This window comes from Oncorhynchus mykiss, chromosome 18 (assembly GCF_013265735.2).
Source record: "Oncorhynchus mykiss isolate Arlee chromosome 18, USDA_OmykA_1.1, whole genome shotgun sequence".
Lineage (NCBI taxonomy): Eukaryota > Metazoa > Chordata > Actinopteri > Salmoniformes > Salmonidae > Oncorhynchus > Oncorhynchus mykiss.
The window spans coordinates 60,344,479-60,370,580 of NC_048582.1; the positions used below are offsets into that span (position 1 = coordinate 60,344,479).

Consider the following 26,102-nt stretch of genomic DNA (forward strand, 5'->3'; position numbering starts at 1 on the left):
TAGTCTCTGTTAGAATGATTCAACCGTTCTTTCACACAATACGGGACAGCTCGCCCACCCCCTACCTACCACCGCACAGGCACACACACACACACAGACACACATATACACACACACACACCAGAAGGCCCACAGAGACCTAAGGCAAACACACACGGCTGAGAGATAAATAGGCTTTTTTTCTACCCGTTGCTTGGTTGGGAGCAGCGGTCGTTTGAGTTGAGAGCAGGCCTGTATGTGGGAATGAAGACTGTTGGAATTTGTGTGGGTGCCAGGGGAAGCATGCCCGCCCACGGCCGTCCAGGACGGCCCAAAGCCACAGGAACCACCAGCAGGCCTGCTCCTTCCCTTCATCCCCAGCCTCTCCACCTCCTCCCTCCCTCTTCTCACACACGGTAAAAAAAAATGTTGGCCCAAACTTAGCTCCAACCTGAGAAAACATATGCAAAAATGTAGTCAACTTAAAATTATGCGTTTGCTCACATTGTCTCATATGTTTATTCAACTAGAAACTATCAGGGCATCTTATCTAAAAAAAATGGCTGCAGAACGACTTACACACATACTGCTTTTTCAACTTACATATTTGACACACTATACATGATTACATTGTGCATTTTCATTTATACAGTAATTAACATTTCCTCACCTAGGATTTGAACTCTCAACCTCCTGGTTCATAGTATTCCAATCGTCCAATTGACACTTCAAAGTAAATATCAGCTCTGTTAAAAATACACTCAAGAAAACTATTTGATTTCTCATAGTGATTAAGGAGTACCATTAAAACAGAGTAATATGTCCCACCAACATTAGACAACTATACAGAAAAAGTCAATCAAATAATTGATGAGAGAATAGCCAGATTAACTGATAGTTGTCACAGACATGGTGGCATTGCAAGAAGATTGAAATGCTGTGAACCAAGAGGTTGTGAGTTCAAATCCCAGGTGAGGACATGTTGAATAATAATGATGGTATAAATGAACATGCACAATGTAATTATGTGTCAAATACTGTATGTAAGTTGAAAAGATTGGAATTAAGTTTGGGACAACACATTTTTTTCGTCTGGTAGAGTTGAGTGAAAAAAAATCCTGTGGAACCAGTTACTCAATAATGCATATTTTTTTACAGTGCAGACTTACGCTGCTGGGCCTTGAGCATGCCTTCCTCCCATGTGCTGCTGAAACAGTCCTCTGTACTCTCTTGTCTGCTCCGCTAGTATCTATTTATCCTGCTACTGGTCACTATTATTCCTGCTTAGATGTATAATTTACAACTAGTATATCACCATCAGTATTTATATATTCCTGCTACCAGTCACTTCCATCCTTCTTTACATGTACATCCGCCTATCACGCCTGCACTGACACGCTGACACACTCACACTAACACCCTCACACACACACACTCACCACCACACACATACCCCCACACACCACTTATTCTGCTGCCATACTGTTTACTATTATTATTATTATTTCTCCTGCTACCAGTCACTTTCTCCGAATCCCCCTCCTACATGTCCATATCTACAGTTGAAGTCGGAAGTTTACATTCACTTAGGTTGTAATCATTAAAACTCGTTTTTCAACCACTCCACAAATTTCTTGTTAACAAACTCGTTTTGGCAAGTCGGTTAGGACATCTACGTTGTGCATGACAAGTAATTTTTCCAACAATTGTTAACAGACAGATTATTTCACTTATAATTCACTGTATCACAATTCCAGTGGGTCAGAAGTTTACATACACTAAGTTGACTGCGCCTTTAAACAATTTGGAGAATTCCTGAAAATTATGTCTTGGCTTTAGAAGCTTCTGATAGGCTAATTGACATCATTTGAGTCAATTAGAGGTGTACCTGTGGATGTATTTCAAGGCCTACCTTTGCTTGACATCATGGGAAAATCAAAAGAAATAAGCCAAGACCTCAGAAAAAAATTGTAGACCTCCACGAGTCTGATTCATCCTTGGGAGCAATTTCAAAATGCCTGAAGGTACCACGTTCATCTGTACAAACAATAGTACGCAAGTATAAACACCATGGGACCACGCAGCTGTCATACCGCTCAGGAAGGAGACGCATTCTGTCTCCTAGAGATGAACGTACTTTGGTGCGAAAAGTGCAAATCAATCCCAGAACAACAGCAAAGGACCTTGTGACGATGCTGGAGGAAACCGGTACAAAAGTATCTATATCCACAGTAAAATTAGTCCTATATCGACATAACCGGAAGAAGCCACTGCTCCAAAACCGCCATAAAAAAGCCAGACTACGGTTTGCAACTGCCCATGGGGACAAAGATCATACTTTTTAGAGAAATGTCCTCTGGTCTGATGAAACAAAAATAAATAGAACTGTTTGGCCATAGAGGAAAAATGGGGAGGCTTGCAAGCCGTAGAACACCATCCCAACCGTGAAGCACGGGGGTGGCAGCATCATGTTGTGGGGGTACTTTGCTGCAGGAGGGACTGGTGCACTTCACAAAATAGATGGCATCATGAGGGAGGAAAAGTATGTGGATATATTGAAGGAACATCTCAAGACATCAGTCAGGAAGTTAAAGCTTGGTCACAAATGGGTCTTCCAAAAGGACAATGACCCCAAGCATACTTCCAAAGTTGTGGCAAAATGGCTTAAGGACAACAAAGTCAAGGTATTGGAGTGGCCATCACAAAGCCCTGACCTCAATCTATAGAAAATATGCGGGCAGAACTGAAAAAGCATGTGTGAGCAAGGAGGCCTACAAACCTGACTCAGTTACACCAGCTCTGTCAGGAGGAATGGGCCAAAATTCACCCAACTTATTGTGGGAAGCTTGTGGAAGGCTACCCAAAACATTTTACCCAAGTTAAACAGTTTAAAGGCAATGCTACCAAATACTAATTGAGTGTATATACACTTCTGACCCACTGGGAATGTGATGAAAATAATAAAAGCTGAAATAAACCATTCTCTCTACTATTATTCTGACATTTAACATTCTTAAAATAAGTGGTGATCTTAACTGACCTAAGAGAGGGACATTTTTACTAGGATTAAATGTCAGGAATTGTGAAAAACTGAGTTTAAATGTATTTGGCTAAAGTGCATGTAAACTTCCGACTTTAACATTTTTTGAGGTACTACATTATTCTTTCTATATCTGTTATTTCATAGTTTTGATGTCTTCACTATTATTCTACAAAGTAGAAAATAGTACAAATAAAGAAAAAACCTTGAATGAGTAGGTGTGTCCAAACTTTTTATTGGTTATTATTTTGATATTGATTACTGCACTGTTGGATAGAGCATTCTAGTTAAGCATTTCACTGTACTTGAGCATGTGACAATAAAACTGGAACTTGGTCACAACAGCCAGGAAAGCCAATTCTTTACAGTAGAACCGAGTGAGGGTTGGACTGGTTATGTCCGTTATTAATGATATCTGCTCAGTAGGAATGTGTCATTTTGTGTTGAGGGGATGGAGACAGCACGAAGGCTGCTTGTCACACCACCACAGCTCCCATGGATTTATGAAGGACAAATTAGAATTGATGAAGTTCAACTGGGGATCTTTAAAAAACAAAAAAACGAATTTATCTGATTCATTAAACACAGTTTGTTACTTCATCTTCAGTTATATTGACATGTGCTCTTCTTCTCCCAGACCTTTGTTTCAAGGAAACTCAGATGTTGATCAGCTGGGCAAGATTTTAGAGTAAGTACCATGTTGTACGTCATATTTACAGTTTTAACATTGTTATTGTTATGATGATGACGGTAATGATGACGATGACGATAATGATGATGATCCTTCAGTGTGGTCGGGGTTCCCTCGGTGGAGGACTGGCCCCAGGAAGTAGCCCTACCACAGAGTGCCTTCTCCCCACGACCCCCGCAGCCAATCGGAGAACTTGTCCCTGACATGGATGAGCTGGGGAAATCCCTTTTACTCGTGAGTATCAGACACACACAAACACACACACACACACACTCAAAATACAGCACATACTGTTTCAAATGGATTTGTCTGAAAGGAATGAAACTCACACTTTTCTTTTTGTAAAGGAAAATGTTATAATAATAATATTTGTTTTGTCCATGCAGCAATTCCTGGCTTTTAATCCCTCCAGAAGGATATCAGCATTTGCTGCTCTGACCCACCCCTACTTCCAGAGTGTGGATAGTGACACTAAGAGTGTGTACGCCCAGCCCATCGGCAGCAACAAGCCCACCCTGGAGGAGAGAGCTGCCTGACAGCCCCCTGGCCCAGGACTGGACTGGCCTGACAGAGAAGGAGAGAAAGAGAGGGATGGACACAAAGACTGAGAAAGAGAGCAATAAACAGAGACATTTGATTCCAAAAGGCAACCGTGCTGTCTTCCACAATTTACCAATTTGAATGCTGCTTTTTAGGATACTTTTATAAAAAAAAGTTTAAACAATGCAAGGACCCCTGAAGCTGAGATGTACTGCCACCAGGAGAGAACCTCTGGATGTCCAGGAGCTGCTGCCTCTTGTCTCTCCTTCCTTAGCTTGAGAAGAGGCTCCTCGGTGGGGGAACACCAAGCAGCAAGGGTAGGTCGGCATGGACCTCACCTGGAGCTCACCTTCACAACAACCGAGAGAGATTACACACGCACACACACATTTTAATCCAATGCAGGAGGACCTCACACACTGCCTAGTGCTACTTCTGGTCCAAACAAACACGTGTGTTTTGATATCACTGCCACCTACAGGTTGTCCTGTGTTACTGCAGGCCAGAGCAGGATTTCTGATGGGCTTCATCTTATAAGACTTTGACTGGTGCGAACAGGAAAGACTGAAAATATGTCACTTTGAGTACCTCTTATGGCATCCGTACTTCAGTGTCATAAACTGTAATGAAATCTGATTGACTCCATTCGAGACTCTATGTATGACCTGATGCACAGGGCATAGTAAAGTGACTGTTGAATGAGAATAAGGTCGACGTACGCACTATTCAGCGCAATTACATTTGGCATAAAAGCATGATTCTGTATTTCCTAACTTAATTTTAAAGTTATTGACAGTTGATGTCTTATTTTCTATTTTGTCTTAATTTTATTGGACTTTAACAACATGTGGGGATTTAAATGTAAATCTCTGGTAAGATCTAGAAAGAATACAAGGTAATATCCAAGGGAGGAAAGGTTTGACAATGTGAGGCATGTAGAATTTTATAGAGCTAGATACTGCACTAATACTGTCAGTAGTCGTGACTGCTGGTTTTACTTGCATATCCAGCATACTGACATGTGTAGCAGGATAGTAGTAAGGTCAGTGCAGGTGTGGGTCAGTGAAATGTTCTTCGTTGGGAGATTTTTTAGAGAGAAACGGCAGAGTGATACGTCGGATTCAGAGGAGGTTCAACATTGTACCTGCTTCATTTAGACTGAGTCTGTAAGGGTTACATAGAAACAGATAGGGGTTCATGTTGAAACACACAGCTGTCCTGTGTTAAGAATGGTTGTTTTAATACCCTACGTATTATGCTCACTTTGATTCAATATGACTAGCTAGAGTGCTTTCAGAGTTGCTCCCTCTGTGGGATTGGAACTAGTCAAGGAAAATAGTTTGTTTGTAAAACTTCTTACTGCACAGCAATACATCTAGACCATAACTTTCCCTCTGGTATATCTAGTGCTGCTAGCACACAAATACACTCAGGATCTTATTAGAAATCAAATCAGAAATCATTCTGACACACTTTGCACATTCATGATTAGACTGCATCAACTGTTTCATTGGATGATGTTAATTGATCAACTGTTTCATTGGATGATGTTAATGGGTCAACTGTTTCATTGGATGATGTTAATGGCTCAACTGTTTCATTGGATGATGTTGATTGATCAGCTGTCTCATTGGATGATGTTAATGGATCAACTGTTTCATTGGATGATGTTAATGGCTCAACTGTTTCATTAGATGATGTTGATTGATCAACTGTCTCATTGGATGATGTTACTGGATCAACTGTTTCATTGGATGATGTTAATGGCTCAACTGTTTCATTGGATGATGTTGATTGATCAACTGTCTCATTGGATGATGTTAATGGATCAACTGTTTAATTGGATGATGTTAATTGATCAACTGTTTCATTGGATGATGTTAATGCTACAACATGATTGTGCTTCTATAATCATATTACAGAATTCCTGACCGTGTGAATCCAACTACACGTTTGCTATGATACAGTATGTTTGATATCTTACTTGTTTTTCAGTGTCGGGGCGCATATGGTTTAATCTAATACATGATAAAAATAAAAAAACACATGAAAGAATTTTGGACTGAGCTCCCCTCTCCATGTAGATGTAGAGTTGCTTTGCCCTCATCTCTGTCCTGTCAGATGATTCATGCCATTGATGGATACATTGCAGACTTCATATTACAACTCTCTAGAAATAGGGATTGTCAAGCTTTCTTGGTATCGGTCAGTTCAACGTCAACTGCCCTAATAAGTAGACTGTCATCATTGTAGTCTACATTATATAAACTTGAAGCGATCAATGTATGTTTTTATTTGGTTTAAGAGGTTTATTGGTCATTTGTAACTTAAAACATGGGACAGGAATACTGTTGTCTATGTAATATAAAATAATAAAAGTATACTTTTTTACAGCCACCTACATGGGGTCTGCCATAGATTTCCTATGATTGCAGAAATGCACCTATGATAGCTCTGTATTGCAAATACCCTTTAGCCAATGAACAGTACTGAAACATGTAGTATTTTAGCACATTTTCTAAGCTCCAAGGATGAAAGTAAAGGCCACAAATGTATTTGAAATGTCCACATGTGACATGGTAACTTCATTTAAAATGATGATATGGAGGTAATGGGCATTATGTTGACATGAATAAATGCCACCAGTGGTGATTGCTTCATGTTGCACCATTTGAATAAAAAATATGCTTTGTATATGTGAGCGTTCTTATTTGGGATTCATGCAAATAACAAAATAATATTGTGATTAATATTGAATTGGGTTGTAATTAAGCTGTGGAATGTATGGATATTTTGTTGTGGTATTTAAATGTTAACAGGTGAAGCTGTGAAAAATGCTGAAAAAGCACATTTTCCTGTGATAGTTTCTGATGTACAATCTGTAAAGAATGTGTATGTTTCTATTTTACATTTCGGTTACTGGTCCAACGCTCTAACCACTAGGCTACGCTGCCGTGTATCAAAAATGGTCCACCACCCAAAGGACATCCTGCCAACTTGACACAACTGTGGGAAGCATTGGAGTCAACATGGACCAGCATCCCTGTGGAATGCTTTCGACACCGTGTAGAGTCCATGCCCCGAGGGCAAAAGGGGGTGCACCCAATATTCTGAAAGTGTTCCTAATGTTTTCTTGTGTATAGACAGTATGGACAGTATAGGAATAGAAAAGGTGTGTACAGTAGTTATATAGGATGAGCCTTGACTGGAATACAGTATATACATATGAAGTGTGCAAAACAGGATGTAAACATATTAAAGTGACCAGTGTTCCATGTCTACAGTTGAAGTCGGAAGTTTACATACACCTTAGCCAAATACATTTAAACTCAGATTTTAGCCTAATTCCTGACATTTAATCCTAGTAAAAAGTCCCTGTCTTAGACTTAGATCAGTTAGGTTCCCCACTTTATTTTAAGAATGTGAAATGTCAGAATAATAGTAGAGAGAATTATTTATTGTAGCTTTTATTTCTTTCATCACATTCCCAGTGGGTCAGAAGTTTACATACACTCAATTAGTATTTGGTAGCATTGCCGTTAAATTGTTTAAATTGGGTCAAACATTTTGAGTAGCCTTGCACAAGCTTCCCACAATAAGTTGGGTGAATTTTGGCCCATTCCTCCTGACAGAGCTGGTGTAACTGAGTCAGGTTTGTAGGCCTCCTTGCTCGCACATGCTTTTTCAGTTCTGCCCGCAAATTTTCTATAGGATTGAGGTCAGGGCTTTGTGATGGCCACTCCAATACGTTGACTTTGTTGTCCTTAAGCCATTTTGCCACAACTTTGGAAGTATGCTTGGGGTCATTGTCCATTTGGAAGACCCATTTGCGACCAAGCTTTAACTTCCTGACTGATGTCTTGAGATGTTCCTTCAATATATCCACATACTTTTCCTCCCTCATGATGCCATCTATTTTGTGAAGTGCACCAGTCCCCCCCTGCAGCAAAGCACCCCCACAACATGATGCTGCCACCCCCGTGCTTCACGGTTGGGATGGTATTCTTCGGCTTGCAAGCCTCCCCATTTTTCCTCTAAACATAACGATGGTCATTATGGCCAAACAGTTCTATTTATTTTTGTTTCATCAGACCAGAGGACATTTCTCCAAAAAGTACGATATTTGTCCCCATGTGCAGTTGCAAACTGTAGTCTGGCTTTTTTATGGCAGTTTTGGAGCCGTGGCTTCTTCCTTGCTGAGTGGCCTTTCATGTTATGTCAACATAGGACTTGTTTTACTGTGGGTATAGATACTTTTGTACCTGTTTCCTCCAGCATCTTCACACGGTCCTTTGCTATTGTTCTGGGATTGATTTGCACTTTTCGTATCAAAGTACGTTCATCTGTAGGAGACAGGACGCATCTCCTTCCTGAGCAGTATGACGGCTGCATCCTCCCATGGTGTTTATACTTGCGTACTATTGTTTGTACAGATGAACGTGGTACCTTCAGGCATTTGGAAATTGCTCCCAAGGATGAACCAGACTTGTGAAGGTCTGCAAAAAAAAATTCTGAGGTCTTGCTGATTTATTTGGATTTTCCCATGATGTCAAGCAAACAGGCACTGAGTTTGAAGGTAGACCTTGAAATAAATCCACAGGTACACCTCCAATTGACTCAAATTATGTCAATTACCCTATCAGGAGCTTCTAAAGACATCCTTTTTATTTATTTTTTCAAGCTGTTAAAGGCACAGTCAACTTAGTGTATGTGAACTTCTGACCCACTAAAATTGTGATGCAGTGAATTATAAGTGAAACAATCTGTAAACAATTGTTGGAAAAATTACTTGTGTCATGTACAAAGTAGATGTCCTAACCGACTTGTCAAAACTATAGTTTGTTAACAAGAAATGTGTGGAGTGGTTGAAAAACGAGTTTTAATGACTCCAACCTAAGTGAATGTAAACTTCCGACTTCAACTGTATGTATATAGGGCCGCAGTCTCTAAGGTGCAGGGTAAAGTAGCGGGTGGTAGCCGGCTAGAAACCGTGACCAAGGTTCAGGACAGGGTACTGGGGGGTGGCCAGCTAGTGGTGACTGCTTAACAGTCTGATGGCCTGGAGATAGAAGCTGTGTTTCAGTCTCTCTGTCCTAGCTTTGATGCACCTGTACTGTCTACGCCTTCTAGATGGTAGAAGGGTGAACAGGCCGTGGCTCGGTGGCTGGGGTTTTTGATTATATTCTTGGCCTTCCTCTGACACCAGGTGCTGTAGATGTTCTGGAGGGCAGGCAATGTGACCCCGGTGATGCATTGGGCTGACCACACCACTCTCAGTTGCCGTACCAGGCAGAGATACAGCCCAACAGAATGCTCTCGATGGTGCATCTGTAGAAGTTTGTGAGGGTCTTAGGGGCCAAACCAAATTTATTTAGCCTCCTGAGGATGAAGACGCACTGCTGTCAGTGTGGAGTGAACATTTCAGGTCGTCAGTGACCTTGGCCAGGACTGTCACCTCCTCCCTGTCGGCTCTCATTGTTGTTGTTAATCAGGCCTACCACTGTTGTATCGTCAGCAAACTTAGTTGGCAACGTGCATGGCAATGCAGTCAGGGGTGAACAGGGAGTACAGGAGGCGGCTGAGCACGCACCACTGTGGGGCCCCCTTGTTGAGGATCAGTGTGGTGTAGGTGTTGTTCCCTACCTTCACCACTTGGGGTCGGCCCGTCATGAAGTCTAGGACCGAGTTACACAGGGCGGGGTTCAGACCCAAGGCCAGCATTCATACATTTAACATTGTAAACTAATCTCTTCTATACTGCATATCAAAACAACAACGCATTATATAATATAACGTAACACATTTTATTATTCATAAACATTTAAATGTACTTCTCTCACTACTGCTTATTTAATTACCACCAGATGGTCTTATTTTTAAATAGACACAATATATCACGTTTAAGATGTGTTATTGTAAGTATGCTTCCTGTCAGTTCAGGTGTGATTCTGAGTTCCTAACTTCAGAGTAGTTCCTCTACGTGCTGCCTGAGTATGGTCCTTAGTCCGAGTCTGAGACCCAGATGGCTCACTATTCCCTAGTGTTCTTCTTTTGACTTGGGCCCATAGAGCTGTAGTCAAAAGTAGTGCACTACTGTATATATATGTTACCATTTGGGATGAATCCAGTGAGACCAAGCACTGATAGCAAGCTTATATCCCCAGTAAATGCAGATCACCCTATCTGCAGCAAGCATAGGAGAAGCCTACCCAGTTCTTATTGTGGTGTCTTCTGTACTTCAGCTACGGGTGTTTTATTGGTTGTTGTAAAAGGACATGCTCAATGAATCCAATGAAACCCTTATCTTGATTTAAAGGATTTAGGCATTAGTGTTTTTTCAATTATAGCTAATTGTTCTTGAGGTGCTGTTTGTGCAGATTACTTATCTTGTGTTTCTCTATTATTAGTGGTGTTCTCTGTTGAAATTATATTTGGTGTACAATACAATGATGATATGTGTTTTTCAGGTGAAACAGCTGAGTGTTTTGGGGGAATCAGCATTGATGGTCACCATTTTCGCCATATTATTACTTTTCTAGCGAATTATTGGTCTTGCTACATAACATCATGTCTAGTCTATGCCCATTATGTAGTCTGCCCTTACATTTGTACAGTACCACTTTTAAAATAAAATGCATTTCATATATTGTGATTCAAAGCTGGTCTGAAGTAGGTTGTTGATGCATAAGCATGAATCCTAATTTTCTCATTGCCCGTTTTTGCGATTATGATAGTGTTGCCAAGAACCACATAGTTTGGCACTATTCTCTCTTGGAGGGATGGGGGATATTTCTATTAAAAAAGGTATATATTTTAGGTTTTCCCTAAGCTGATTTTGCTGCTATGTAGCAATTTCGCAAAACTTCGTTAAAAAATATTATGACGCATCAGTAAGTTATCAAAGTGGATGTAGCAACTTAAAGTTTCTGCTATTGTATTCACAACTTTTTTTATGATGGTGTTTGTATTTATTTATTTATTTACCGCTATGAGGCAGTAATTTCTTTAGCGCAACTGTACGAAATAATGTACTGTGGTCTTTGATTGTATCAAGGATGTTTTACTAGACCAAGATAGACGACAGCCGACGCGATGGGAACAAATTAGTCTAGTGGGCAGAACAAGCAAGGAGGTGGGCAGAGCCAAGCACGAACTAGCAAGATCCTATTGGCGCGTCGAAGCATCATCTGCATATTTCTGTTTAGGGAACGCTTACTTTATGAAGTGCGCGTGTGTAATAACTCAATTCGCATTTGCACTCCTAAACATCGCGATTTTTAAAAACTTTTACAAAGAGTAAAGTCTACTAAACTTAGTCCACTCTTTTCATAACATATTCTAGTTTAGGGAACAGAAAACTGTATTGAGATCAAATGTTTCATCGATGAGAAAATTGCAGAACGTCGGCCAAACTCAATCTCGTTCCATCTTCTCCCACTGCCTGCCAGTCGGCTTCCTCTCACTACCATGGAAACACCAAGCAGACGCTTCACGTCTGTACATCCGCTAAAATATCTGTCTCATTGTTCTATCTGTGATTGTACTGCATGTCTGTGTCCGTCGTCAGAGACCGGTCGTCACTAGTTAAAACAGCCACAAAGTCTTAATTATGTCTCAACTCCGCCCATTTCTGCTATTTATTTGGTTAAAATCGGATTTAAAACCCAACCACAATACTAACCGTATACCTTACCCTAGCCTTAAATTAAGAACAAAAAGCAAAAATGTTGTAGACAATTTTGACTCTGTGGCTGTGTTACTTAGTGTGGAAACCAGCTACGTAACCTCTTTAAAATCATCTAACTTTTTTTTGTGGATTGATTGATATTAGCGCGGTCGTAGGCTAAATCTACCGAAATGGGGAAGAGGGACAACAGAGTGGTGAGCAATGTGTTAAATAATCCAAGTTGTGTGGATCTTTAGCTTTTTACGATTAATGGTATGCATGAAAACAAACGTGTTGGCTATAGCTAAAAGCGGGCACTGAAAAATGTTAGCTAGGCCATCTAAGCTAGTTATTGTAGCTAAATGTGCAGGCAAATTGAATTTCAATTAAACCATATCAAAGATGCACAAAGCGCATGTTAAAATAACCAATATGTTTATCGAACGAATATAGCTAACTAGCTAGGCAAACTAAACTGGCAGATACAGAATAACAAGTTAGCAGGTAACTAACAAGAAGGACCGATATCCGTGCCAGAAGAGAATTAAACCTATCTATTTAGGTCGAAATATCAGTTTATGTTTATAATAATATAGGTAGATAGCTAACACATCCTGTCTGTTAACATAATCCAAAGAACGCGGACGAATAAACTAATGTTACAGTAGTTAGCTCGAGTTCATCAATTCACCATCTGCTGCTAATTTACTGTATGAATTTGTAAACACATTTTTACGGGAAGGCCATAGAGTTGTCATTGACCGCCTTGGACTTGTTTGACCCTAATAAAAGTTGCTGATCGTACTAAGATAATACAAGTGATGGTTCGTTCGTAAATCTACTTCGATTTTCACAGCACTTTTAGTTTGAGTGCCAGAGGCCGCGGAATAATTGCGGTATTTACAAACAACATTAACTTTGTTTTGACCGGTGTAAGTAAACGTCGGCAAAAGAAACTGAACAAAATTGTTGCCATAAATTTGTCACTAACCCTCATGATAACATAAAGGCACTAACCAGCTCTGCTAGGGCGAGTAACATTTTCAGTAAGGTGTTATTTAATTTGTCTGGAAGTAGCTAGCAAACTAGCCAACTTTTGCCAGTTCGCTTGGGTGCTTGACTGCGGTTGAGCTCAGATCAACACTGCTCCTCGGCCAGAGCGTCCAGTGTGCACGCTGAACGCACTCTGGCACTCCACAGTTAATTTACGAACGCACCCTTTCCAATTCCTGTCTAGCTAGTGTTATTGTCTATGCCAGGAACACACAGAATGTCGATGTGCTGTTTGTTTGGCAAGGTGTGTTTTGGGGGTGGTAGCCAGATGTCAATGTTGAGATGTCTGGTCTGACTGCCTCCCTCTGTGTTTTTAGTCTTATGTGAACCCAATAGCTGCATCATGTGCCAATGGACCCGCACCCAATGCAGGACCCTCTATCCAGGATTACCTGAGAAGACCACGGCCAACATGGTAAGCATTAAGATGACACATAAGGACTCAGGCGTTGTGCCTGAAAAGCTCTCCAGGTTATACAACTGGTGAGTTGAACATCCGTCATTAATATTGCTGAAGAGTGACCACGGGTATATGGTGGATCCCTATTACCTTCTATGTGGGTAAATCGGGGTGATAAAACATTGCTTTCTTGTAATACAAGGCTACACAGTGTGAAATGCTCCCTGCAAATCACAAGAAATTGTGGCCATGCCCTTGTGAATGTTTGGGCCTAGGCCTACGTCACCATTTTAGATTTTTTAAATTTTATTTCACCTTTATTTAACCAGGTAGGCTAGTTGAGAACAAGTTCTCATTTGCAACTGCGACCTGGCCAAGATACAGCATAGAAATTAGACACATACAACAACCCAGAGTTACACATGGAATAAACAAAACATACAGCTCTTTCAGAACATCAGCTATCTAGATTTGGGTGAAGGAGAAATGGTGGGGGCTTTGGTGGGTTGCTATGGAGGGTGCCAGGCAGTTGACCGGGGTAGGGGTAGCCAAGTGGAAAGCATGGCCAGCCGTAGAGAAATGTTCATTGAAATTCTCAATTATAGTGGATTTATCAGTGGTAACAATGTTTCCTAGTCTCAGAGCAGTGGGCAGCTGGGCACCTCCTCTCTTATTCTCCATGAACATTAGTGTCCCAGAACTTTTGAGTTTGTACTACAGGATGCAAATTTCTGTTTGAAAAAGCTAGCCGTAACTTTCCTAACTGCCTGTGTATATTTGTTCCTAACTTACTTGAAAAGTTGCATATCACGGGGGCTATTCGATGCTAATGCAGAACGCCACAGGATGTTTTTGTGCTGGTCAAGGGCAGACAGGTCTGGAGCGAATCAAGGACAATATCTATTCCGAGTTCTACATTTGTTGAATGGGGCATGCTTATTTAAGATGGTGAGGAAGGCACTTTTAAAGATTAACCAGGCATCCTCTACTGACCGGATGAGGTCAATGTCATTCCAGGATACCCCGGCCAGGTCGATTTAGAAAGGCCTGCTCGCAGAAGTGTTTTAGGGAGCGTTTGACAGTGATGAGGGTTGGTCGTTTGGTCGCAGACCCATTACGGATGCAGGCAATGAGGCTGAGATCTTGATTGAAAACAGCAGAGGTGTATTTGGAGGGCGAGTTAGTTAGGATCATATCTATGAGGGTGCCCGTGTTTACGGATTTGAGGTCTATAGTGGTCGGCAACAGTGAGACTTGTTTCTGGAAAGGTGAATTTTTAGAAGTAGAAGCTCAAATTGTTTGGGGACAGAACTCTGCAGACTATCGTTGCTGTAGATTGCAACACCGCCTCCTTTGGCAGTTTTATCTTGGTGAAAAATCTTATCGTTAGGGATGGAGATTTCAGAGTTTTTGGTGGTGTTCCTAAGCCAGGATTCAGACATGGCTAAGACATCCGGGTTGGCAGAGTGTGCTAAAGCAGTGAGTAAAACAAACTTAGGGACTAGGCTTCTAATGTTAACGTGCATGAAACCAAGGCTTTTATGGTTACAGAAGTCAACAAATGAGAGCACCTGGGGAGTAGGAGTGGAGCTAGGCACTGCAGGACCTGGATTAACCTCTACATCACCAGAGGAGAAGTAGGATAAGGGTACGGCTAAAGGCTATACGAACTGGCCGTCTAGCACGTTCGGAACAGAGAGTAAAAGAAGCAGGTTTCTGGGAACGATGGCATAGTGGACAGACAAAGGTAAGGTAGGATGTGAGTACATTGGAGGTAAACCTAGGCATTGAGTAATGATGAGGGAGATATAGTCTCTAGAGATGTTTAAACCAGGTGATGTCATCGCATATGTAGGAGGTGGAACAACATGGTTGGTTAAGGCATATTGAGCAGGGCTAGAGGCTCTACAGTGAAATAAGACAGTAATGGATGAGGCATATTGATATTAGAGAGGCATGCGTAGCCAAGTGAACATATGGGTCAGTGAGTGGTTGGGCTGGCTGGGGACGCGGCGATTCAGACAGTTAGCAGGTCGGTGCTAGCAGTTAGTAGGCCGGGGCTAACAAGCTAGCAGTTAGCAGGCCGGGGCAAGCAAGCTAGCAGTTAGCAGACCGGGGCTAGCAGTTAGCAGACCGGGGCTAGCTGGTTAGCAGAAGGGCCTTTGGGGGATGTCGCGATGGAGGTAAGTCTATTTTTTGCCTCTTCGTGCGGCGACGTCGATAGACCAGTCGTGGATTAGTAGGGTTCCAAGTAGCTCTATGTAGCTAGCAGGCCGCGGTTAGCAGAATGGGCCTTCAGCGGAAGGCCATCAGTTGTGATCCATTGTTGAGTGATGATGGTTTTTCTTCTGTCATCAGGGAAGAGGTGAAGGAGATCATAGACAGGAAGAAGAAAGGCTCCAGAGCCTTGGTGGACTTTGAGGACCAAATGAACTCGGTATTGTTCAAATGTGTCTTCTTTATTTGACTGTTATTAAACTGTACAAATTCAGTGTTTTTGTATTTAGCTTACATAAAACATCGCTATTTGCTTTTTATAGAATTGGAAGAAGGAGCTGGCGAAGAACAGAGAGAAGTTACTAGGTGGCGTTGACAAAGACAAGGAGAAAGAGGTAAGCTTCCAGTTCCATCCATGTTTAACATTTGAATACAACCATTTTGTTTTACTGTATCTACCTCACACCAAATCTTTGTTTTGTGTTTAGAAAAAGAAGATCGAGAAAGGAAGGAAAGGAAAGAAATCCAACAGGGTGAGGAAAGCTGTCTTCAATGTTTTGTTGAAGACTGGTGGTAGACATACTGCGGTAGTGTTATCTGCCCTTTCAAAATGGAAGCTTTCCACTAATAGATTTTTGTGTCAGCTACTGTCTTCAAATCTAAAGAGCTCTGCTTTTATTGTGTTTGGTCAAGCATTCCTCTCCTTCATCCTCCTCATCAAGTTCTGATTCCTCTAGCAGATCTTCCTCAGACTCTGAAGACGAGGTATGTGCCATAGATGTTGGTGACAAGTCTGTCAGCTTGTCCTACCGTTTACCCTATGTCACCCTATGGGCACCATAGAAATATAATTAATTAGACGTAATGATATTTCTATGGCGGGCACAAAGAGCTGTGTGAAGTACTGTGAGTTAAATGTCCTGGAACTATTTTTGGGTTGGTTGGTTAATGAATATTGAGAAACATTATTGTCCTACTGTAACTAATTGTTTTTATCTGATGTCTGTGTGGTCAGAATGAAAAGAGCACCAAAAGGAAAAAGCGGTCCTCCAAGAAAGCATCGGATGACTCTACTGTAGAATTGGAGCCCGACGGCAAGGTTAGTTTGATAGGGAGAATATTGCACCTCTTTCCTTACGTAATGAAATAAGTCATTTTAGTTTCAGACATTTCTGCACTCTTAGAAATGTATTTGAATCAAATCCATCTGGATACTTCTGGTCTAGGCCTTATGTTTTGGTTGGTGTGCACTATTCAACATTCACTTCTCAACGTTCCATCTTTATCTTAGCCCTCACCATCATTGTGTTTCTGTGTTTGTTCAGCCATGGTTTGATTTCAGTTCATTCATTTGCAATCTTTAATTTTTTTTTACATGAGTTCTTCACTAAATCTAAATGTTTTTCTATGCAAGAAAGGTCTACTTTCCTCATTTTGTTTCTCCAAGAAGATGGAGAAGACAAAATATGAGAAAGAGAAACAACATTTATCTGGCTGTTAGTCCTTCTATTTTGTGTATTTCTGCCTGAATGTGTGTTTGAACATGCTGAGCTGTAAATTAACTTGCCGGGCTGCAGGGAACTGAGGCCTGTAAATGTTTGCCCTTCAGGGTGAGAAGAGCCGCAGGAAGAAGAGGAAAGCTGAGCGACGTCGTAAAGACTCCTCAGAGTTGTCCGCTGACTCCGACATGAAGGTTGTAAGTGTTTTTACTCATCATTTGCCATGTTTAATGAACATGTGTTATGTATTGATTTAGATGACTGCTTACAGTGGGGCAAAAAAAGTATTTAGTCAGCCACCAATTGTGCAAGTTCTCCCACTTAAAAAAATGAGAGAGGCCTGTAATTTTCATCATATGTACACTTCAACTATGACAGACGAAATTAGGGAAAAAAATCCAGAAAATCACATTGTAGGATTTTTAATGAATTTATTTGCAAATTATGGTGGAAAATTAGTATTTGGTCAATAACAAAAGTTTCTCTCGATACTTTGTTATATACCCTTTGTTGGCAATGACAGAGGTCAAACGTTTTCTGTAAGTCTTCACAAGGTTCACACATTGTTGCTGGTATTTTGGCCCATTCCTCCATGCAGATCTCCTCTAGAGTAGTGATGTTTTGGGGCTGTTGCTGGGCAACACGGACTTTCAACTCCCTCAAAGATTTTCTATGGGGTTGAGATCTGGAGACTGGCTAGGCCACTCCAGGACCTTGAAATGCTTCTTACGAAGCCACTCCTTCGTTGCCCGGGCGGTGTGTTTGGGATCATTGTCATGCTGAAAGACCCAGCCACGTTTCAGCTTCAATGCCCTTGCTGATGGTAGGCTTTGTTACTTTGGTCCCAGCTCTCTGCAGGTCATTCACTAGGTCCCCCCGTGTGGTTCTGGGATTTTTGCTCACCGTTCTTGTGATCATTTGACCCCACGGGGTGAGATCTTGCGTGGAGCCCCAGATCGAGGGAGATTATCAGTGGTCTTGTATGTCTTCCATTTCCTAATAATTGCTCCCACAGTTGATTTCTTCAAACCAAGCTGCTTACCTATTGCAGACTCAGTCTTCCCAGCCGGGTGCAGGTCTACAATTTTGTTTCTGGTGTCCTTTGACAGCTCTTTGGTCTTGGCCATAGTGGAGTGTGACTGTTTGAGGTTGTGGACAGGTGTCTTTTATACTGATAACAAGTTCAAACAGGTGCTGTTAATACAGGTAACGAGTGGAGGACAGAGGAGCCTCTTAAAGAAGTTGTTACAGGTCTGTGAGAGCCAGAAATCTTGCTTGTTTGTAGGTGACCAAATACTTATTTTCCACCATAATTTGCAAATAAATTCTGTGGGAACTCAAAGAATGCCAAGAGTGGCCAAAGCTGTCATCAAGGCAAAGGGTGGCTACTTTGAAGAATATAAAATCTATTTTGATTCGTTTAACACGTTTTTGGTTACTACATGATTCCATATGTGTTATTTCATAGTTTTGACGTCTTCACTATTATTCTACAATGTAGAAAATAGTAAACATAAAGAAAAACCCTGGAATGAGTAGGTGTGTCTGAACTTTTGACTGGTAAAGTATGCCAATGCGACATCATTTGGCTAGGGTCATAAAATATACAGTTCCTTCAAAGTATTCACACTCCTTGACTTTTTCTGTATTTTGTGGTGTTATTCCTGAATTTAAAATGATTTAATTGAGATGTGGAATGAGAAGTGGAATGATTTAAGTCAAGTATTCAACCCCTTTGTTATGGCAAGCCTAAATAAGTTCAAGAGTTGCATGGACTCTGTGTGCAATAGTAGTGTTTAACATGATTTTTGAATGACTACCTCATCTCTACCCCACACATCTGTAAGGTCCCATAGTCGGGCAGTGCATTTCAAACACAGATTCAACCACAACGACCAGGGAAGTTTTCCAAAGCCTCGCAAAGAAGGGCACCAATTGGTAGATGGATTAAAAAAAAAAAAAGCAGACATTGAATATCCATTTTGAGCATGAAGTTATTAATTACACATTGGATGGTGTATCAATACACCCTGTCACTACAACGATACAGGCGTCTTTCCTAACTCCGTTGCCGGAGAGGAAGAAAATGGTGACTTTAAAACGGTTACAGAGTTTGATGTCTGTGATAGGAGGATGGATCAACAACATTGTAGTTACTCCACAATAGTAACCTAAATGATAGAGTGAAAAGAAGGAAGCCTGTACAGAAATATCCCTGTTTGCATTAAGGCACAAATGTAAAACTGCAAAGAAAGGAACTTTGTGTCCTAAATACAAAGTGTTAAGTTTGGGGGAAATCCAACACATCACTGAATACCACATATTTTCAAGCATGCATCATGTTATGGGTATGCTTGTCACCAGCAAGGACCAGGGAGGTTTTTTGTTGTTGATAGAAATGAATGGAATAGAGCTAAGCTCAGGCAAAATCCTAGGGGAAACCTGGTTGTCTGCTTTCCAACAGACACTGGGAGACAAATTCAGCAGGACAATAACCTAAAACACAAGGCCAAATATACATTGGAGAAGCTTACCAAGATGACATTGAATGTTCCTTAGTGGCCTAGTTACAGTTTTTACTTAAATCAGCTTGAAAGTCTATGGCAAGACTTGAAAATGGCTTTCTAGCAATGATCAACAGCATAGTGACAGAGCTTGAAACTTAGAAAGAATGTGCAAATATTGTACAATCCAGGTGTGCAAAGCTCTTAGTGCAGGGGTGTCAAACACATTCCACAGAGAGCTGATTAGCGTCTGCAGGTTTTTTTGTTTTTCCATTCAATTCAGATCTAGACCACCAGGTGAGGGGGAGTTCCTTACTAATTAGTGACCTTAATTCAATCAAGTACATGGGTGGAGCGAAAACCTGCAGAAACTCGGCCCTCTGTGTGGAATGAGTTTGACACGTGTCTTAAAGACTCACAGCTGCCAAAGGTGATTCTGGCGTGTGACTCAGGGGTGTGAATACTTATGTAATTGAGATAATTCTGTATTTCATTTTCAATAAATTTCCCAAAAAATCTATAAACATGTTTTCGCTTTGTCATTATGGGGTATCGTGTGTGTACATGGGTGAGAAATAACCACATTTTAAGCCATTCTGAAGGCACTGTAACAGTTGCGGAATGGAGGTCATTAAATCTCAGGGGGGTGGGCATTAAAGGGCTAATCTGCATTTGAAACAATAATGTCCGCCTGCCTATATTTTGGTGAAAGGCTGAGGGATGGGCCTGGAGAAATGTAACCACTTGTCGGGATGTGATTTAGGGTGTGTTATCTAGGGGAATTGTTTATCTATGTTGGCCTGATATGGTTCCCAATCAGAGGCAGCTGTTTATCGTTGTCTCTGATTGGGGATCATATTTAGGTAGCCATTTTCCCATTGTGCTTTGTGGGATCTTGTCTATGTATTGTTGACTGTGAACACTAGTCTAGTGGCACGGTTCTGATGTTGTTTTGGCCTTTGATGTTTTCATTTCCAAAAAAAAGGATGGAAACATACCACGCTGCATCTTGGTCTACTCCTTATGATGAACGTGACACCACTCTCAAATTCCTAGATGGAGCTTTGGATGCAAGGACTGACCATCCATGATATCAAATTAGCACTTTGAGGCCATGCAGTGTTTGTTTTTTTTACATAAGTATAACAAGCTTACACCCTCCAATGTGGCTGAATTAAAACAATTCTGCAAAAAAGAGTGGGCCAAAATTCCTCCATAGCGATGTGCCAGTTGCCAGTTATCGCAAACGCTTGATAGCAGTTGTTGCTGCTGAGGGTGGCACAACCAGTTATTAGGTTTAGGGGGCAATTACTTTTTCACATAGGGCCATGAAGGTTCGGATAGCTTTTTTCCCTTAATAAATAAAATGATCACTTAACTGCATTTTGTGGTTACTTGGGTTATCTTTGTGTAATATTCAAAATTGTTTGATCTGAACCATTTAAGTGTGACAAATGTGCAAAAAAAATAAGAAATCAGGAAGGGGGCAAATACTTTATCACAGCACTGTAAACACCACGCAGCTGTCATATCGCTCAGGAAGGAGACACGCTCTGTCTCCTAAAGATAAACGTACTTTAGAGTGAAAAGTGCAAATCAATCCCAGAACAACAGCAAAGGCACTTGTGAAGATGCTGGAGAAAACAGGTACAAAAGTATCTATATCCACAGTAAAACTAGTCCTATATCGACATAACATGAAAGGCCGCTCAGCAAGGAAGAAGCCACTGCTCCAAAATGTCCTCTGGTCTGATGAAACAAAAATAGAACTGTTTGGCCATAATGACCATCGTTATGTTTGGAGGAAAAAGGGGGAGGCTTGCAAGCCGAAGATCACCATCCCAACCATGAAGCACTGGGGTGGCAGCATCATGTTGTGGGGGTGCTTTGCTGCAGGAGGGATTGGCACTTCACAAAATAGATGGCAACATGAGGGAGGGAAAGTATGTGGATATATTGAAGCAACATCTCAAGACATCAGTCAGGAAGTTAAAGCTTGGTTGCAAATGGGTCTTCCAAATGGACAATGACCCCAAGCATACTTCCAAAGTTGTGGCAAAATGGCTTAAGGACAACAAAGTCAACGTATTGGAGTGGTCATCACAAAGCCCTGACCTAAATCCTGAAAATTTACATGCAGAACTGAAAAAGCGTGTGTGAGCAAGGAGGCCTACAAACCTGACTCAGTTACACCAGCTCTGTCAGGAGGAATGGGCCAAAATTCACCCAACTTATTGTGGGAAGCTTGTGGAAAGCTAGCCAAAACATTTGACCCAAGTTAACTTTTTTTTATGGCTGCAGGGGCAGTATTGAGTAGCTTGGATGAAAAGGTGCCCATTGTAAACGGCCAGCTCCTCAGCCTCAGTTGCTAATATATGCATATTATTATTAGTATTGGATGGAAAACACTGAAGTTTCTAAAACTGTTTGAATTATGTCTGAGTATAACAGGCAAAACTCTGACAAATTCCACTTCCTGTTTGGATTTTTTTCTGGGGGTGGCAGATTTTCAACCTAGCTCTCATTTGAAATTACAGCGAGATATGGATGTATTTTCACTTCCTACGCCTTCCACTAGATGTCAACAGTCAATAGAAGTTTATCTGATGACTAATGTGAAGGGGGGGTCGAATGAGACAGGAAATAGTCACCACTATCACGAGTTGACCATACTTTCACTATGCACGTTCACAGGGGAAGGACCTGCGTTCCACCGGTCATCTGAAGTCATTCTAATTCTCCGGTTGGAATGTTATTGAAAATATATGTAAACAACATTCTAAAGATTGATTCAGTACATCGTTTGACATGTTTCTACTGACTGTTACGGAACTTTTAGACATTTCGTCACGTTACAGTGGACGCGCTTTGTGACTTTGGAATTGTTTACCAAACGCGCTAACCAAAGTAGCTAATTGGACATAAATAACGGACATTTTCGAACAAATCAAGCATTTATTGTGGACCTGGGATTCCTATGACTGCATTCTGATGAAGTTCATCAAAGGTAAGGAAACATTTATCATGTATTTTCTGGTTTCTGTTGACTCCAACATGGCGGCTAATTTGGCTAATGTTCTGAGCTCCGTCTCAGATAATTGCATGGGTTGCTTTTTCTGTAAACTTTTTTTGAAATCTGACACAGCGGTTTAATTAAGGAGAGGTATATCTATAATTCCATGTGTATAACTTGTATTATCATCTACATTTATGATGAGCATTTCTGTTGAAATGATGTGGCTATGCAAAATCACTTGATGTTTTTGGAACTAGTGAATCTAAAAGGCCAATTTTTTTATATAAATATGCATGTATTGTGTCACATGAAGTCCTATGAGTGTCGTCTGATGAAGATAATTCAAGGTTAGTGATTAATTTTATCTATATTTCTGCTTCTTGTGAATGCTATATTTCGCTGGAAAATGGCTGTGCTTATTGTGGTTTGGTGGAGACCTAACATAATCGTTTGTAGTGCTTTTGCTGAAAAGCATATTTGAGATCGGACACTTTGGTGGGATTAACAAGATTACCTTTAAAATTATATAAAACAGATTTCTGTGGTTTGAATTTGGCGCCCTCTATTTTCACTGGTAGTTGTCATATCGATCCCGTTAGCAGGATTGCAGCCATAACAAGTTTAAAGGCAATGCTACCAAATACTAATTGAGTGTATGTAAACTTCTGACCCACTGGGAATGTGATGAAATAAATAAACACTGAAATAAATCATTCTCTCTACTATTATTCTGACATTTCACATTCTTAAAATAAAGTGTTGATCCCAATTGACCTAAGACAGGGAATTTTTACTCTGATTAAATGTCAGGAATTGTGAAAAACGGAGTTTAAATGTATTTGGCTACGGTGTATGTAAACTGGGTTTCCCTTTGTAGTACTTAATATTTTTCAAACCCTGCCACATCCGACGAGCGTCAGAGCCGGTGTAGTAGGATTCAATTTTAGTCCTGTATTGACACTTTGCCTGTTTGATGGTTCATCTGATGGCATAGCGGGATATCTTATAAGCATCCGGATTAGTGTCCTGGTCCTTGAAAGCGGCAGCTCTAGCCTTTAGCTCGGTGCAGATATTGCCTGTAATCCATGGCTTCTGGTTGGGAAATGTGCGTACGATCACTGTGGGGAGGGGTCAGTGAGGAGTGAAGAGTGTGTCATGGGAAAGATTGGTGTCAAAGACTAAAGGGGAAGGAATATTTAAGTCCTATGAAGTTTGAGCTGTAAGGCACTGTGATCATTGCATTGATGTACATGCAGACTCACATAAGACTCACATAATGATTAACAAAGAGTCTATAAAGCCAGCTGGTGCTATTGGCAAACTACTTCTGGATTCGTCATTGACATAAGTTTCTGTTCATAAGGAAAGTTACTTCCTCATTATTAAAAGTGGGAGTATCAAACCTAATGTGTACAGAGCAGCATTTTGGTTAAGGAGTCTGTCACCCCATTGTGCTGTGTGTAACCCCATGACAGGAAGTGTTTAAATCCCTGAGCTGAGATTAACGACAGGGTAAGTGAGATTTTAAAAAGGAGAAATAATTTAATATTAAACAATGAAATTAGAAATCACTCCGTCACAAACTAAGGAGAATTAGTAAACAACAAATTCATTACATTTTTCAAATTTTAGTCAAAGTTGAAATCTCCTGAATTTAGATGCATGTGAAACTGAAAGCGAACTAAGACACTCATATTAGTGCTGTGACTGTGTCTCAGTTTCCTTTCAATCATATACGGTAAGATATATTGTTGGAAATTCCCCTAGCTTTGTGATGATCAAGTAAACATCTTAGATTATGTACTATTAAAAAAATCTTCATAAAATACATTTAGAACTCAATCTACTCCAAAAAGCCTCTAAATTCTTTGTTTATTCTCAATCCTTTAGATGTGGAACATAGCTGCATTGGTGTTAGTGGTGGCAGGGACTGCCTCTTGCTACATCACCTGCCCTGATGGGAAGGTCTGCTCTGATCAATCAACTTGCTGTTTGACTAAAGAAGGATACGCCTGCTGTCCAGTTACCCATGTGAGTAACCAGGGTTCACACGAGGGCAATTTGTAGCCTGGTCCCAGATCTGTTTGTCATGCCAACAACCGTAGCAGTTGAAACCAGGCAATTTGACATCCCTAGTAAATGGGATTCTCAGCAGCACAACGGTTGTAAAGACAGGAAAAAGAAAACAGCATAATAGTACTGTTGTTTCCTTCACCGTTGGATGACACAACCAATGTTTCAGTTAAAAGACCTTGTGTTTAGAGAGCTGCGCGCGAGCAAAGATCCCACAACAGGTATTCGGCGCATATGAGGTTACCACAATATGCATCAAAGGGTTGGTTGCCTGTGATGCATATTTTGGTACCTGATCGTGGACCTTGTTTTCCAGTTTGGAGACCTTTCTGTAAAAGTCAAAGGCCTTCTTGATGCCCACCTAATGGCCATAAAAAATAATGAATAGAGAAATATTTCCTGAACACTGGTACGATATTACATTTTAACCGAAGAGTATGATATTGATGGTGTGGTTTTCTGTTATTTTAGCAGGTTCCGTGGACAGCACTTGTTCAGGCCTCAGACAGCACCCCACAGGCTGGAGTCATTCGCTGTGACACAAAATTCTACTGCCCTTCTGGAACCAGCTGCTGCAAGGGACTGACTGGCAAATGGGACTGCTGCCCATTCCCACTGGTAAATATACTGAAACTGATGGAGACAGGGTTTAGAGGGGATTTGATAAAACTGTTCTTAAATACCACTGAGCTATCGTTTGATAAAGTGGTAGTATCAACGTTGCATGTTTATTAACATAAGGAAAATATAATCTGTAATGCATATACAGAGCAGTGTGACATGTTTTAATGACATTAAGATCATGTGCAATATAATGCAGATTTTATGTTACTATCATGTTCTGAGACCTATTTATTTTTTTAGGGCACGTGCTGTGAGGATGGCCAGCATTGCTGTGAATATGGATACACCTGTGACCCAACCTCATTCAAGTGCAGGAAAGGTTACTCTCAGATTCCTTCAGGTCTGAGGAATGATGCTAAGCAGGACTGACGAGATGTCTTGTTAATTATAATGTTGTCACTGTACTGGTATTGGATTGAACAAACAGATTTGCTAGTTTAGCTAACCAAACCATCAGTCCTAGCTTGCTATTATGAAAATCGAATTCAACAATGTTTTCAATTCTAATTTTGCTTTCAAAAGCAACTCAAACATAAAACATGTAAAAATGAACTATAGCCATTGAATTCTACCCTGCAGATATACCATGCTTTATAGGGAAATAATGCACGCTCTAGAATGCCCTTCAAGACAATCAGAAAAGTGTTCAACAATGTCATGGTATAACATTACATGTTGAATCATGCCACCCACTCATTCATTGCATTAAAGACAGATCAATACACTTCCAAATAAATGACATTCTAAGAAAAAACTGTTTTTCTTTGTTCAGTAATCTATGTATCATCATTCATTGTATC

General features: G+C 40.7%; 3 protein-coding genes across 9 annotated transcripts in view; all 3 read left to right on the forward strand.

Moving 5' to 3' along the window:
* The window catches only part of cdk6 (cyclin-dependent kinase 6), a 94,716-nt gene extending 87,772 nt beyond the window's left edge, over positions 1-6,944 (forward strand). For both annotated transcript variants that reach the window (XM_021572661.2, XM_021572659.2), the window contains exons 6-8: positions 3,657-3,707; positions 3,809-3,944; positions 4,097-6,944. In XM_021572661.2, coding sequence (XP_021428336.1) covers positions 3,657-3,707; positions 3,809-3,944; positions 4,097-4,246 — 337 coding nt within the window. In that variant the 3' untranslated portion in view covers positions 4,247-6,944. The remainder of the gene's footprint in view (positions 1-3,656; positions 3,708-3,808; positions 3,945-4,096) is intronic.
* A 4,527-nt stretch (positions 6,945-11,471) lies between these two features.
* Positions 11,472-17,464, forward strand: LOC110496955 (protein FAM133-like). Of its 3 annotated transcripts, none has more exons than XR_005037528.1 (8): positions 11,472-12,131; positions 13,287-13,384; positions 15,728-15,806; positions 15,910-15,981; positions 16,075-16,119; positions 16,327-16,351; positions 16,602-16,685; positions 17,196-17,226. XR_005037528.1 is itself a non-coding variant. In XM_036953422.1 (8 exons), exons 1-8 carry the CDS (start codon positions 12,108-12,110, stop codon positions 17,340-17,342), a joined length of 621 nt encoding a protein of 206 aa, XP_036809317.1. In that variant the 5' UTR covers positions 11,472-12,107; the 3' UTR covers positions 17,343-17,464. The 3 variants fall into 3 exon arrangements, 1 of the variants encoding a protein (XP_036809317.1); XM_036953422.1 differs by having other exon boundaries at positions 16,280-16,351; positions 17,196-17,464; XR_005037527.1 differs by having other exon boundaries at positions 16,327-16,685; positions 17,196-17,258.
* Positions 17,465-23,626: 6,162 nt separating this feature from the next.
* Positions 23,627-26,056, forward strand: LOC110496647 (progranulin). 4 transcript variants are annotated; one of them, XM_021572666.2, is made up of 4 exons: positions 23,627-24,117; positions 24,496-24,636; positions 25,153-25,296; positions 25,543-26,056. In XM_021572666.2, the coding sequence occupies exons 2-4, from the start codon at positions 24,496-24,498 to the stop codon at positions 25,669-25,671; spliced, it is 414 nt and encodes a 137-aa protein (XP_021428341.1). In that variant the 5' UTR covers positions 23,627-24,117; the 3' UTR covers positions 25,672-26,056. The 4 variants fall into 4 exon arrangements, with proteins under 4 accessions (XP_021428341.1, XP_021428339.1, XP_021428342.1 ...); XM_021572664.2 differs by having other exon boundaries at positions 23,636-24,117; positions 25,150-25,296; XM_021572667.2 differs by lacking the exon at positions 23,627-24,117 and adding an exon at positions 24,150-24,343.
* Positions 26,057-26,102: the final 46 nt, after the last annotated feature.